This window comes from Staurois parvus, unplaced genomic scaffold (genome assembly GCF_062004578.1).
Source record: "Staurois parvus isolate SC_StPar_1 unplaced genomic scaffold, SC_StPar_1.0 ptg000652l, whole genome shotgun sequence".
NCBI lineage: Eukaryota > Metazoa > Chordata > Amphibia > Anura > Ranidae > Staurois > Staurois parvus.
In genome coordinates, this window is record NW_028318448.1 from 1,746,660 (window position 1) to 1,760,772 (window position 14,113).

At 42.0% G+C, this 14,113-nt stretch overlaps 1 protein-coding gene across 1 annotated transcript in view; it reads left to right on the forward strand.

The window, feature by feature from the left end:
• The window catches only part of COL21A1 (collagen type XXI alpha 1 chain), a 276,488-nt gene that overhangs the window by 69,246 nt on the left and 193,129 nt on the right, over positions 1-14,113 (forward strand). The window contains exon 3 of the mRNA XM_089694136.1: positions 1,684-2,235. Coding sequence (XP_089550262.1) covers positions 1,684-2,235 — 552 coding nt within the window. The remainder of the gene's footprint in view (positions 1-1,683; positions 2,236-14,113) is intronic.

A 14,113-nucleotide genomic window follows, 5' to 3' on the forward strand; every position in this document is an offset into this window, starting at 1 on the left:
TGCTTATTCCAAAGTGCCACGCCAATGAATGGTCGTGACAGTAGGCCAAGACCATGGTTCAAGCTCCTTCAGGAACCACAATCTGTTCCCCTTTCCATAGCAATCCCTCTCTGTTTTGCACTGAGACTCCGGATGGATTGGGGGCCCCCATAGATGCGGCTTGTAGCTTAGACAGGAGTTCTGACTGTAGTAGCAGGAAGTTACCCGCTGGCAGAATGGTATCAGGTTTAGGAACTTCCTTGGGGTCTTAGAACATTCGAGACGGGGCGTCAGGTTTTGTGTTCTTGGAGCCAGGCCGATAGGTTATGTGGAAGGTGAACCTTGAGAAAAACAGCGCCCATCTGGCTTGCCGTGGTCTAAAACGCTTAGCCGTCCTGAGGTATTCCATATTTTTTGGGCCGTGTAGACCAAGACTGGATGCAGGGCTCCTTCCAATAAATACCTGCCATGAACAACTTTTTCAGGGTCTCAAAGGCCACCTGCGCTTCTGGTGTCCAGTGAAAACATATTCCCGATTTGGTAATTTGGGTGATAGGAGAAACCAGGCCTGAGAAATTCTTAATGAATTTTCGGTAAAAGTCTGCAAAACCGATAAATCACTGCACCCCCTTTTTATCTGTGTGCAACAGATGCACACTTACTCATCTTCTCCGGACAAGAACAAACCATATGGCCAGCTGCTCCACAGTACAGACACAAGTTATTCAGCTGGCGCCTCTGGCGTTCTTCAGGAGTCAGAGAGGGCCGCATTAATCCGATTTGCATCGGTTCAGGTCCCGCAGCCACTTCTTGACCTCGATTTCCAATTGGAGGAGTAGATGGGAGCTGAACCCTGGTAACACCCATGTGGGCCTGGTACTCGGATTGGCCCTTTCTTGCCGACGTTCCCGCAGCCTGCGGTCGATTTGAATGGTCTCTGTACATACAGACTTTTTACACTTCCCACGATAACATGCATTAAGCAGTTATTACAAACTGTACAAAATTGAAATGCACCACAAAGTTACCAACACATTTCACCTATCAAATAGTCTTCATCAGGGAAAAGTGGTGAAGTACCTTGGTAAGTAGATAAAAACAAAAACCCCACAAATCCTATGGTTAGCATTCCGCTGTCCTGCCTTGTTGGTAGGGTGCTCCAGCCATTGCTTGCCCCCAGTATCATAGAAATGAGTACTCTCCCTTGTTGAAAACATCACACATGCACAGTGCATCCTCTCTCTCTGCTGCAGCAAGAGCAAGCTCAGCTGTTGCTGCAAAAGAGGGAGAGAATGCATGCGTAGGACTTTAACCAAAGGAGAGTGACCACTCCTGTGATGATGGTTGGAGCATCCTAGCAACAAGGAAGGATGGGAAACTTCTAAGAATTCTCTGAGAATTTTTCAGCAAGGCTGCGGGAGACTGACAATTACAATAATCGTTTTTCAAAGCTGCACTGTTTTTTGGTTTTTTTACCTATTGGGTCCCCTTGACTGTATAAGTAATTTTCTTGAAAAGGTGAATTTGGCATGTTGATGCCATCTTTCCTAAACATACTAAAGCCATCATGATAAATGATTCCAGGGTATTGCCTGCTCTCTGCCTAGAAGTGTGTTGTTTCTCTAAAACTTTAAGTAGTTTTGAATTTTTCATTGTTTTTAAATGTATATATGAACATAACTGTTTCTGTCCCTTTTCCTTTAGGTTGCAGAACTGCTCCAAATGATCTAGTTTTTATTCTAGATGGCTCTTGGAGTGTAGGTCCTGAAAATTTTGAAATACTAAAAAAATGGGTTGTTAACATTACAAGTAATTTTGACATTGGACCTAAATTTACTCAAGTTGGAGTGGTTCAATATAGTGACTACCCAGTTCTTGAAATCCCTCTTGGAAGACATGAATCTATAGAAGATCTTATCAGAAGAATGCAAGATATTGATTATCTAGGTGGGAATACAAGGACTGGAAATGCAATTCAGTTTGCAATAGAAAACCTTTTTGCTAGATCCTTGCGGCCATTAACCAAGATTGCCATTGTTCTAACTGATGGAAAATCTCAAGATGATGTAAAGGACATAGCAGAAGAAGCAAGAAAAAATAAAATTACTCTTTTTGCCATTGGTGTGGGCTCTGAGATTGAAGAAAGTGAACTAAGAGCAATAGCCAATAAGCCTTCCTCAACATATGTGTTCTACGTTGAAGACTACATTGCGATATCAAGAATACGGGAGATCATGAAGCAAAAGCTCTGTGAAGGTAATCTGCAACATGTTTCTTAAAAAAAAAAAAAAAGAGAAACTAAAAAACACAGTAATTGATGCTACAAATTCAGTGTACTATTATTTAAGTCATAGTAATGTCAGACAGAAATAATGTATATAAAGCCAAATTACTATTTTTTTCAGCTTTGGATGGAGTAGATGGTTAGAACCCCCCCTGTTTGATTTTATTGTTTTCTTTGTCCTAGTTCGGGACCTTCAGTATTGATCCTGGTGACCATCGTACCTGGTATAGAAATAGACAGTGAGAAAAAATCTAATGGCTAAACCTGTTATGGAAACACCTTTTTTAAGACTGAATAGTGCCTTGCTTTGGAAAGCTCTCTTCTTGTTGCTGCTGCGTCTCCATTACCATGTACAACTGTACCCAATTTTAGTAAATCAACCCCATTATGTCGTTACTAAGAGTAAGCCTACCAGTCATAGATGGACAAATCTTGGCTGGGTCAGCAGGGACTGGCTGAGATTTGATCCAAGTATTGGCAGGCTGAATGTACTGAAGCTGATTCATTAATCAACTTCAGTACAACCAGCCTGTCAGATTTTTTGCATGTAACTGATGCTGGTCACTATAGCTGCTAGCAGTAATTATTGTGTTCTCCCATCAGAATACTACAGGTCTGTGGGAGGGAGTCCCCCATCAACACTTCTTGTGCAGATGGGGGAATGAAACAATTTTCTTTCTTACAGGAAAAAAAACCAAATCATCCATGGCTTGCCTTATACTAAAATAAAGGGTCATTAAACATTCCTTGTAGCTTTCGGCTGTAAAAGTAAGGTAGTATACAGTAACTAGATAACAGCTGGGTCTTCATTCAATTTAAAGGATAAGATCACCTTTGGAACATGTTAAATGCTCTGCCTATATTTAGGGTGGAACATGTAACATGTTCTAGCTCCTGTCTTCTCTCCCCCCGATCCCCCTTCCCTGTGACAGTGGGTTTGGGATCTTCTACTCACACCTGCTGTCAGAATTTAAAAACCGTGCAGCTGGGTGGGGCCACATCAATCATTCCCATGGACTCCGAGGGCACTGGTGAGTGCTCACATTAAATAATGAATTCTTCCTGCCATTCAGCAACTGCCTGCCCATACAGGAGGTATGGTCAGACAGCTAACTGAGCGTCTGCAGGAGCCTGGCATTGCACTCGCGATCGGCTGATCAACCAAGAGTTTTGTTGTTGGGTCACTTGTAGCCCCCTTGTGTATTTATTATTTTTTTTTACACTGCAGCCTGTAAGGTATTGCAATTGTGATCAGCCTTTAAATAATTAAACAGGTCTAAGATTTCAAAGAAGCGAGAAGGCTACAAGTGACCCAACAACAAAACTCTTGGTTTCAACCTGAACTCTGGCATAACTAAATATTGTCTAAATATAAGAGGCATGTGTTTTCCTATTTGAATTTTTGTGTGGTTTGTGTATTTCTTCCAGAACTGTGCAGTAATCCAGTGTAATACTTTATTTCCATACAGGAGCTTCTTATAATAAAGGGCAGCGACTGCTGCTCTTTCTGCTTGTGCAGGTTGATTAGTTTTGTATCAGCCCCTTCCTCTAGTTTTGTGCATGCAGCCTATAGTGTGCGGACCAGGGGCGGACTGACAACTCATGTGGCCCCCGGGCAATAGGGGATCATGGGGCCCCTGTGTCGTTGCCCAAACTTAAAAAAGCCTATGAAAAAGGTACCAGGGGCATCTCATGGGGCCCCCTATTGACCCCGGGCCCTCGGGCAGTGCCCGAGTTTCCAAATGGTCAGTCCGCCCCTGGTGCGTACCTTTCGGGTCCTGCTCACATCACTTCTCTCTATACAGCACACCTGAAGCACAGTGACGATTCACTGTTACTTTTATATGGTAAAAGATGGCTTTGCAAAGGCATTTGGTTCACACAAAGAGGATTTATATTCCTTTTGGCTATTGAGAAATATGTTTAATGAAAAGTTCAGTGGCAACATGCCTGTTGTAAATAGATGACCTAGACTAGAACACTGAGTGAAAAGACTGCTTATTTTATTCCAAGGGTAAACTATATAGTGTAGAATTTGGGATCCAATTTGTTTATACTTTCAGAATACTAGATTTTAACTCAGAATTAAATAATCTAAAATAAGATAAAATGCCAAGATATACCGGTACCTCCTTTACCTGATCAGTTTATGGGTTTTCTTACTTAATATTGCCTCAGTTTGACAGTACTGTCAATGGCTTGAATACATTTGTTAGGTAATTTGCAATAAAACAGAACATTTGTGAAAATGCTCTTTTTTTTTTGCAAATGTGTAATAGAAAAGGTCAAGGATATACTTCATGTACTTATGTGATGTCATGATGATTTGTCTCCAGTAATTAATATTATGGCTGCACTGCATAACACAGACATAAGAAAAAAAACATTTTGCAATTTAATAATGTTTTTGGAAGTCATTCACCCTTGTTATGTGGATGTTTTTTTTTTCTTTTGACCTTTTTTGTACATAATAATTATGTATATTGTTAAGTGCCAAAAACTACAAAACATAAGTACCAACATTTAGAAATTGATATCTACAACATTTGCTGCTCTCTGAAAACCTTATTCTTATTTAAAACAAGGTTTTCCTTTGCAAATATTCACAGAAACCGCTGCCAAATTTAAATTAGTTAGCTAATTACCAAGTCACCAAAGCATAGTCATTGAACAAAGACTGTACTGTAGTCTGTCTATCAATAAATATTCCCCCCATTGGGCACCTCCTTTTGCCTCTTACGCAGTATAGTCAAGCTGAAGTTGAATTGTCAATCACAGCTCACATGCCAAAGACACTGTGTGATGGTTTCATTTCACTTATCTCGGAATATGCCTGCAGTCAGAAGGATTGGTCAGAAATGGAGAGAAGGACTTATCTGCTGACTTTTGAAAAAGTCAAAACTTACATATTAACAACAGCATGTATATTCTACTCAGGTTGTATGCTTTGGAGAAAACAAAACTGCATTTGAAACAGTTCACTAAGTAGATTATGAAGGTGCCACTATATATATAGGAATGGGAATGAAAAGGCTCACTTACAATATTCATTACAGTAATTACCCTCCTCAATACTGGACATTTCACCCCCTTCCTGCCCAGGCCAATATTTATCTTTCAGGGCTCTCAAACTTTGAACGACAATTACTCAGTCCTGCAACACTGTGCCCATATGAAATTTTTATAATTATTTGTCACACAAATTGAGCATTCTTTTGGTGGTATTTAATCACCACTGGGTTTTTTATTTTTTTGAGCTATAAATAAAAATTATTGAAAATTTTGAAAAAAACCACATTTTCTTAGTCTCTGTTATAAAATTTTGCAAATAAGTAATTTTTGTTCATAAATGTTGACCAACATTTTATACTGCTACATTTCTTTGGTAAAAATAACCCAAATCAGAGTATACAAGCTATGGTACCTATCATTGAAAACTGATCACAGCTGATATACTGACTGCCTATCTAATTTCTTGAGGTCTTAAAATGCCAGGAGAGTACAAATAACCCCCAAATGACCCCTTTTTGGAACATAGACAGTCCAAGGTATTTAGTAAAAGGTATGGTGAGTTTTTTAAGTTGTATTTTTTCCCACAATGATCGAAGATCGGTGTGTTCAGATGCTTTTCCTATATAAAAATGGCACTGTTTAAATCCGGGGAAACCGAAAGTGAATAAAGCACTCGTCACTTCCAGTTTCATACACCATACAGGTCATTTGAGACCTTCTGGTCCTTTGCGGCCTTTATGGTAAGCCGGCAGAACTGCTTCAGTTGCTGGAGTAATGGCCTTGAATAGTGGGCACATGAATAGCTGTGTGTGTAGCAGCTATTATAGTTTTCAGTTTATACAATACACAACTATTAGCCTGAATCTACACTTGTTGATGTTGCAATTGGACATTGAGAGATGTTGATGCTGCAGTAGTACACTGACAGATGTTGATGAGACACTGGTACAATGTAACAGATATTGATGGGACACTGGCAAACACCGAAAGATGCTGATGTTGCGATGCGATTAGACACTGACAGATGTTGATATTGCAATGGGACACTATTACAGATGTTGATGAGACACTGGTACACTGTGACAGATGATGATGGGACACTGGTACAATGTGACAGATGTTGATGGGACACTATGACAGATGTTAAGGGGACACTGGAACAATGAAAGATGTTTTTGTGCACTTGTACAATGTGAAAGATGTTGATTGCCCTTTGGTGGACAGTGACAGATGTTGGCGGTCCACTAGGGACACTGAAAAATGTTGTTGTAGTGGGACACTGACAGATGTTGATGTTGCAATGGGACACTATTGCAGATGTTTATCGCACACTGGTACACTGTGACAGATGTTTTTGTGCAGTGGTACACTGTGACAGATGTTGATGGGACACTGGTGCATATGTTGATGTGCACTTGGACAGATGGTGTTTGGAGCACTGGTGTGGGATAGCTGCTCTCTGTGTGTAGCTGAACAGTAAAATCATGAGCTACACACAGCTGACAGGCTGCAGTGATCCACCACTTCATCCCCTCACTGAGTTCTCACTGAGCTCAGAAGGGGAGCTGACACAAAGGCATGTGCCTGTTTACATTGTGAGATGGCTGTGATTGGACACAGCCATCACATGATAGGGAGAGCCAATCGGAGAGCCCATGTTCCGATCTATGATGTGCTGTGTCCAAGGGACAAAGCCATCATGGGATCGCACCACTGTGCAACCCCTAGGCTGCATGCAGGCACACATTCAGACAGGACATAAGACGTAAGTCCAGTCATAATGGCACTTGTCCCACAAAGCTGTTTATGTACAGTGGCCAGGTGAGAAACGGTTGAAGATGAACATTTCATAGTTTTTTTTTTAGTAAAATAACAAATATCTCATACTTACCTGCTCTGTGCAATGGTTTTGCACAGAGCAGAGCTGGTATTCCTTTTCTCTGGCCTCCTGCCAGCGCTCCTGGCTCCTCCTCTTCATCCAGTGCCTCCATAGGAAACCTTATGCCTTTAAAAGCACTTTAAACTGGTACCAAAAACAAATCATTTTACTTCCTGTATTAAGTTAAAAAAAAGTCCCACCACTTGTTTACACCCCTCTCTGAATACTTACCTGAGTCCTCTCCTTTTGATCCAGACCAGCAGCTCTGGTCTCTCTTCTTGCATTCACAGGACAGAGTGAGGGCAGCAGAATCCCTAGGCTCTTGCTGCTATCAGTAAAACCCTGTGAGGATGGAGCTGGGGGGTATGGCCGAGCCACATTGTTGGGTCTATGGACGCACACAGCTCAGCTCAGTAGTGTGCCCACACTGGTGCCCCCATATTACATAGCTTGCTGTGGGGGCACTCAGAAAAGAGGAGAGCACTGTCACGATCGTGGCGTCAGACCCCAGCCCTTCTCACCAAACTCGTGACCGAAGGACTAGCTGATCTGTCACGTGCGTAACAATGCCACACCCAGCTGCACCCTGCACAACGATTTTCCAGCTAATTGGACCACAATCAATGTACCGGCAGCCTGAGCGATTGTTACTGGGTCAGGTTAATTACGCAATTAACCCTTCACACTGCCACCACCTCCTTTTTGTACAGAGAAAGAGTAAATTAGTAAGAGAATTCGTAAATTGCAATAAAGCGCTATAGAAACAGTTCAACACTTTCAGAAGGAAAGATTTATTACTAAAAGGTCAAACGGGTGCAATAAAGATATTTACAGAAAAGATGTAACTAAGATATATATATATATAAACATACAAAGACCAACAGCACAGCAAAGAGATATCAGAGAGAGGTGAAAGGGTTAAGGTACTTGCCAAAGTCCTGGGTTAGCAGATCCAAGTTTCAGAGCAAAAGGGCACGGGTCTCCCCAGGTGGTATTGATGTTAAAATGGGAGACGTCTTCCACTCTCTCTCTTAGGCCTGACAGCCTATTTTGTTGTCCCCAGCAGGGGGTGTCTCTGAAGTCAAGGACCAATACCCGTTTTAGGGCGTGTAGGTATGGGCGGATACCTCAACTAGAGCCAAAATCTCCCGTAACTCATATTTTGGCCCACAACTTTCCACCTGCACAAGTGACATTCCACCCGCGGGTAGATTATTATGCAGACACGTCTGAGGATTGATTAGATATGAATTATGAAATTATACACTGTACGGTTCACAAGATCTACTTTTCTGTTTTCCTATGTATGCAAGACCATGCGAGTGACCTACCAAACTGTTCGCCTTCTCGTGGCCAATATGACGATATGTCCGGTTTTTATGCAAGTCTCTCATATTCCAAGATATGAGACATAGGGGCAAAATGGATTTTGAAAAGTGGTTATCTGATTCTGTCACATAGGCTGAGTTAGATTTATTAGGTTGGAATCTCTTTCAACTCCTGGGAAAGCTTGCTTTATCTTTTCCGAGGTGTTACAATTTGCAGGTTCTTTGGACAGGGAGGCCCCGGCTCCCTTGGGGGGCTTTGTAGCTTCTATGACTCTCCCGTGACATTCCTAACTCACACACATACTGGCCAAATGTCACTGGGCCTCTCAGAAAGGGAGGGGGGAAGAATGAGGGAGAAATATGTTTGTCAGGATGGTTAATCCCTTTGCCAAGATGGAGGTTGAAGCCAAAATGGTTGAACCGTGTCCATCTCTGGGTATACGCTGTTACAAGCACCACGAGGGACCACTAAAGAAGAGCTAAAGTGTTACTAAATCCACAACAGTAAAATTAGTCTGTATATGCAGTAAAGCATGCTTGTTATTACTCACTGTGCAACCTAAGGGGTTAATCCTCTACATTGTGTGAAAAAGCTGTATGATCCTGACATCTCTGCCCCTCCTCTTGTTCAAACGTCCACGCTGATAAAACAGACTGAACCCGTAACCCTTCTGCACATGTTCAATTTGGTGTGTATTGCTAGAGAGGTTATTTTTTCTTGGGAGAGTGCATGTGATCAGCACAGGGCCAATCAGCACTGTCTAGACAGAGGTGAGGGGTTTTGCATCCTCCTAGAGCAGAAAGAAAACTCCTCCTACAAGCTTTAACCAGTGCTCTGCTGAAGTCACAAGACTACTCTATCTGCTGATGAGAAAAGGTATTTGGCAGTTTATATTTACTAAAATAATTGCATGTTTATGTTGTGGGTACTGTGGGAGACCAGATATAGTGAATGCAGGGTCCTGGTTTTAGTAACACTTTAAGTGACTGCTCTGTGCTATATCGTTGCACAGAGCAGGTAAGAATAAAATTTTTTTAATTTGGTGGAAAAAATTAACCTTTAGAACCACTTTAACATTTTTTGTTACTCATTCTCAATAACATGAACCAGCTACAAGTAGGACTATTTGACTGTCTGACTTAGCTGAACATTTTTGAGTAAGGTTTCACATGTTTCTTCAATGGTAAATCCAGCTCTTAAAACCATATACACTACTCAAAACAATTAAAGGAACACTTTTTTAACAGAGTATAGCAACAAGTGAATTAAACTCCTGGGATATTGGTCAGAGGGGGTAATTAATCAGTTTCAGCTGCTTTGGTGTTAATGAAATTAACAATAGGTGCACTAGATGGGCAACAATGAAATGACTTCCAAAACAGGAATGGTTTTACAGGTGGAGGCCACTAACATTTTTTTCCCTACTCATCTTTTTTGACTGTTTTTGACTAGTTTTGCATTTGGCTAGGGTCAGTGTCACTACTGGTAGCAAGAGGCGATACCTGGACCCTACAGAGGTTGCACAGGCAGTCCAACTCCTCCAGGATGGCACTTCAATACATGCCATTGCCAGAAGGTTTGCTGTGTCTCCCAGCACAGTCTCAAGAGCATGGAGGAGATTCCAGGAGACAGACTGTTACTTTAGGAGAGCTGGACAGGTCAGTAGATGGTCCTTAACCCATCAGCAGGACCGGTATCTGCTCCTTTGGGCAGGGAGGAACAGGATGAGCATTGCCAGAGCCATACAAAGTTACCTCCAGCAGGCCACTAGTGTGAATGTCTCTGACCAAACAAGACGAAACAGACTTCATGAGGGTGGTCTGAGGGCCTGACGTCCTTTAGTGGGCCCTGTGCTCACTGCCGAGCACCATAGAGCTCGATTGCCATTTGCCATTGAACACCAGAATTGGCAGGTCCACCACTGACACTCTGTGCTTTTCATAGATGAGAGCAGGTTCACTGTGAGCACATGCGAGAGATGTGAAAGGGTCTGGAGAAGTCATGAAGAGCATTATGCTGCCTGTTCAGCATGACCATTTTGGTGGTGGGTCAGTGATGGTCTGGTGATTCCAGGAGACAGGCAGTTACTCTAGGAGAGCTGGACAGGGCCACAGAAGGTCCTTAACCCATCAGTAGGACCAGTATCAGCCCCTCTGTGTAAGGAGGAACAGGATGAGCACTGCCAAAGCCTTACAAAATGACCTCCAGCACGCCACTGGTGTGAATGTCTCTGACAAAACAATCAGAAACAGACTTCACAAGGGTGGACTGAGGTCCCAACATCCTCTACAGGCTAGGCAATGGCACCCTGACTGCCATTGCGGTATCGGGATGAAACCCTTGGACCCATTGTCAGACCCTATGATGGCGCAGTGGGTTCTGGGTTCCTCCTGATGCACGACAATGCCCGACCGCATGTTGCGAGAGTATGCAGGCAGTTCCTGGAGGATTAAGGAATTGATACAATTGAATGGCCCCCGCGCTTGCCAGACCTAAATCCAATAGAACACCTCTGGGATATCATGTTTCGGTCTGTCCAACGCTGCCAGATTGCACCTCTGACTGTCCAGGAGCTTAGTGATGCCCTGGTCCAGATCTGGGAGGAAATACCCCAGGACACCATCCGTCGTCTCATCAAGAGCACCCCAGCATTTTCAGGCATGCATACAAGCACGTGTGTGCCATCCAAACTATTGGGTACCGTTTTGAGTTGCTGCAATGGAATTTCAGCAAAATGGACTTGCTTGCTGCATCATTTTTTCACTTTGATTTTCAGGGTGTCTTTAAATTTAGTCCTCTGTAGGTTGATCATTTTAATTTTCATCAAAAGATGGGACATCCTTATGTTCCTAGCACATTACCCAGTCCATATCAGTTTAGATATTCAGCATGATATTTTTCCCTTATTGAGATCTGATGTGTTTTTAAAGTGTTCCTGTAATTTTTTGAGCAGTGTATAATATGGTGAATGTAACATCCACTAGTCACAGGTGTTTTTTCTACTATTCACCCATCTCATATAAGAAAAAATTCATTTTTGATCACATTTGCCATTGATTCTTATGAAGGACCTATTTTGTTTGATCTCACTTGCTGTGCACATTCACTGCATATTTGATGCTTTGCAAATGAGGATTTTAGCCCAAAATCTGCTTCTGCCAGCATTAACCCCCTACCCCCAGTGATGCTAAAAGTAATAAATAATGTGACTAGTGGGAGTGAGGGCTTGCAATAAAGTTGAAATCTCAGTTATAAATAGTGTATGTTTTTTCTGTGTACAAAATAATTTTGCTGTGTTATTGCCACCTAGTCATGTTACGATGAAAGTGGCAAAAACTCAGTTCAACCTCTATAAATAGGTCCCTGAAATGCATTTCAGAACATATGATTTCCATTTGTTTATTTATATTTGCCATATGGAACTAACCATCATATTTTCTAGAAATTGCTAGATTTGTTAGAGCAGAATTCCCACATTTAATCTTAAAAGGGACATCATTGTTTAAGGAGATGTTTGTTTAGTTCCAGCACAGGTTGCCAAATATTTCATTTATGTAAGATCTTTTTAGCGAATTTCTGAAGCAATTTGGCAATGATCATTCAGTTATAAAACTATCTTGGCATTATTTAGAGGTAATACTTAAGTCATTTGAGAGGCTGGCTTATCTAAACATGCTGAATAATGTACTTTCTGTCTGCCTCACTCACTGTTACATTTTTTTTTATCTGCACATTTGCTGTAAATAATCAAAATATGTTAGTTTTTATTTGCAGATGTACTTGAGAGCAGCCATATTTGCCTATAAATATATGCTACATGCTATTCTTCCTTCAGAAAAATATTAATTGTGCTATAGAGGTGCTATAATTGGTGTTAAGCAGTCCATAAATTATGCAATTTTCTTTCTTTCACCACAGACGGAGAGAAAGAAAATTGCTTGATGGCTATTGGGGAGCCTTAGCAGCCAGCAAAACACGATGATGACTGCTAGCGGCTCTAGCTTCTGGCAGTGATCACATGAAAGAAATCCAACAGGCTGGTTGTACTGAAGTTGATTGATGGATTAAGCTCAGTACAACCACCCTGCCCTTATGTGGATCGAATCTCAGCTGGTCCCTGTTGAACTGACTAAGATTCGATCCATCTCTGGCTGGTTTTAGTCTGTGAGAAAGATTGAAATCAATATACTTATCGTGTATCTATGGTCAAACTAGAAAATCATCTATTAACCCTTTCACTGCCAGATCCTTACGACGTACAGACCTGACAGAGGGGGGTTTTATACACAATCCGGTGGCTGCAGCCACTCCTGCCTGTCAGATGGAAACAGCCTGGTGACTGCACTGCTGCCCGATTGCTTCCACAGCCCCGGTCCTGGTGTCCCCCCGTGCCCGTGTATTCGGGCCCCGCTTGCCCATCTGCGGACCTGGGGAGCACCATGGTGGGTGCTGACGAGTGGAGGGGAGCCAGAAGGTGACATGTGTGACGCCACTTCTGGGTCACCCCTGTCATGTTCGCTGCTAGCACAGCTGAGAAGCAATGTATTGCAATGCGGTCTACTTTGCAATACATCCAGCGGAGCCCAGAGGAGACATGTATGATCTTTTAGACCCTGCATGTATAAAAAACAAGAATTTTTGTTTTTATTTTCAAAAAATAAAGTTACACCCAAGCACATAACATCCCCCCAAATATTTTGAGGCCCCCCCACCTCCACAAATATGCATGCACAAATGTAAACGCACACATCAGGCCATCTGCGCATGAAAACGTCAGTTGCGATAGACATGTTACATATCACTGCGTACGCCGGGGTGAGAGCAATAAAACAAGACCTCCTCTGTAATGCTAAACTGGTGACCTATAGGGGCTTTTGAATTGTCACCTATAGAAAATATAGGCTACTGAAGTTTGTTGCCATTTCATAGGTGCACCCGTATTTAAGGTTTGGGTATCTGATTACTCAGTGCATTTTCATTTTTTATATTTTGCCATATCTTTGGCTGCCTTCGTTTGCCCTAAAATTCACTTTAGTGACCTTTGCGGTAACATCGTGTGGCATAAAACATTGGAACTACCCCTATTGTATTCTCTAGGGTGTCTGCTTTCAGAAAACATATAATATATTGGGGGTTTTGTGTAATCTTCAGGCCTAAAATGATTTTTTAAACGTGTGCAAAATATGCAAAAACAGCTCTGGCAGAAACTAGTGATCTAGTCAGCAACACACCCCCATATTAGTGCGACCCCACTCTGGATGAAGGAGCACAGGGGGCACCTTTAGCCAGCAACATTGTCAGTCTGAGGGGGAAGGCAGTGTTAGGTGTACTAGCAGATTTAAATACACTAACTAACAATACCATGATCATGGTTGTGACTGCAACTGTGATCCTGGTATTACCACTTTAACCTGAGATATATACACACACACCCACACACATATACGGCATACAGGCGGGAAGTGGTTCAATTCCAAATGGAGTTTTAATTATTTCTATAATATTCCTTTAAATCTGAATAATCTTGAAATCTATAAACTTACTTTGTGAAGATCCCCACACATTTACGTCCTTGAATTCGGTGACATTTATTCACTAAGTCATGTAAGTAGGCTCTGCTGTGTTACTCA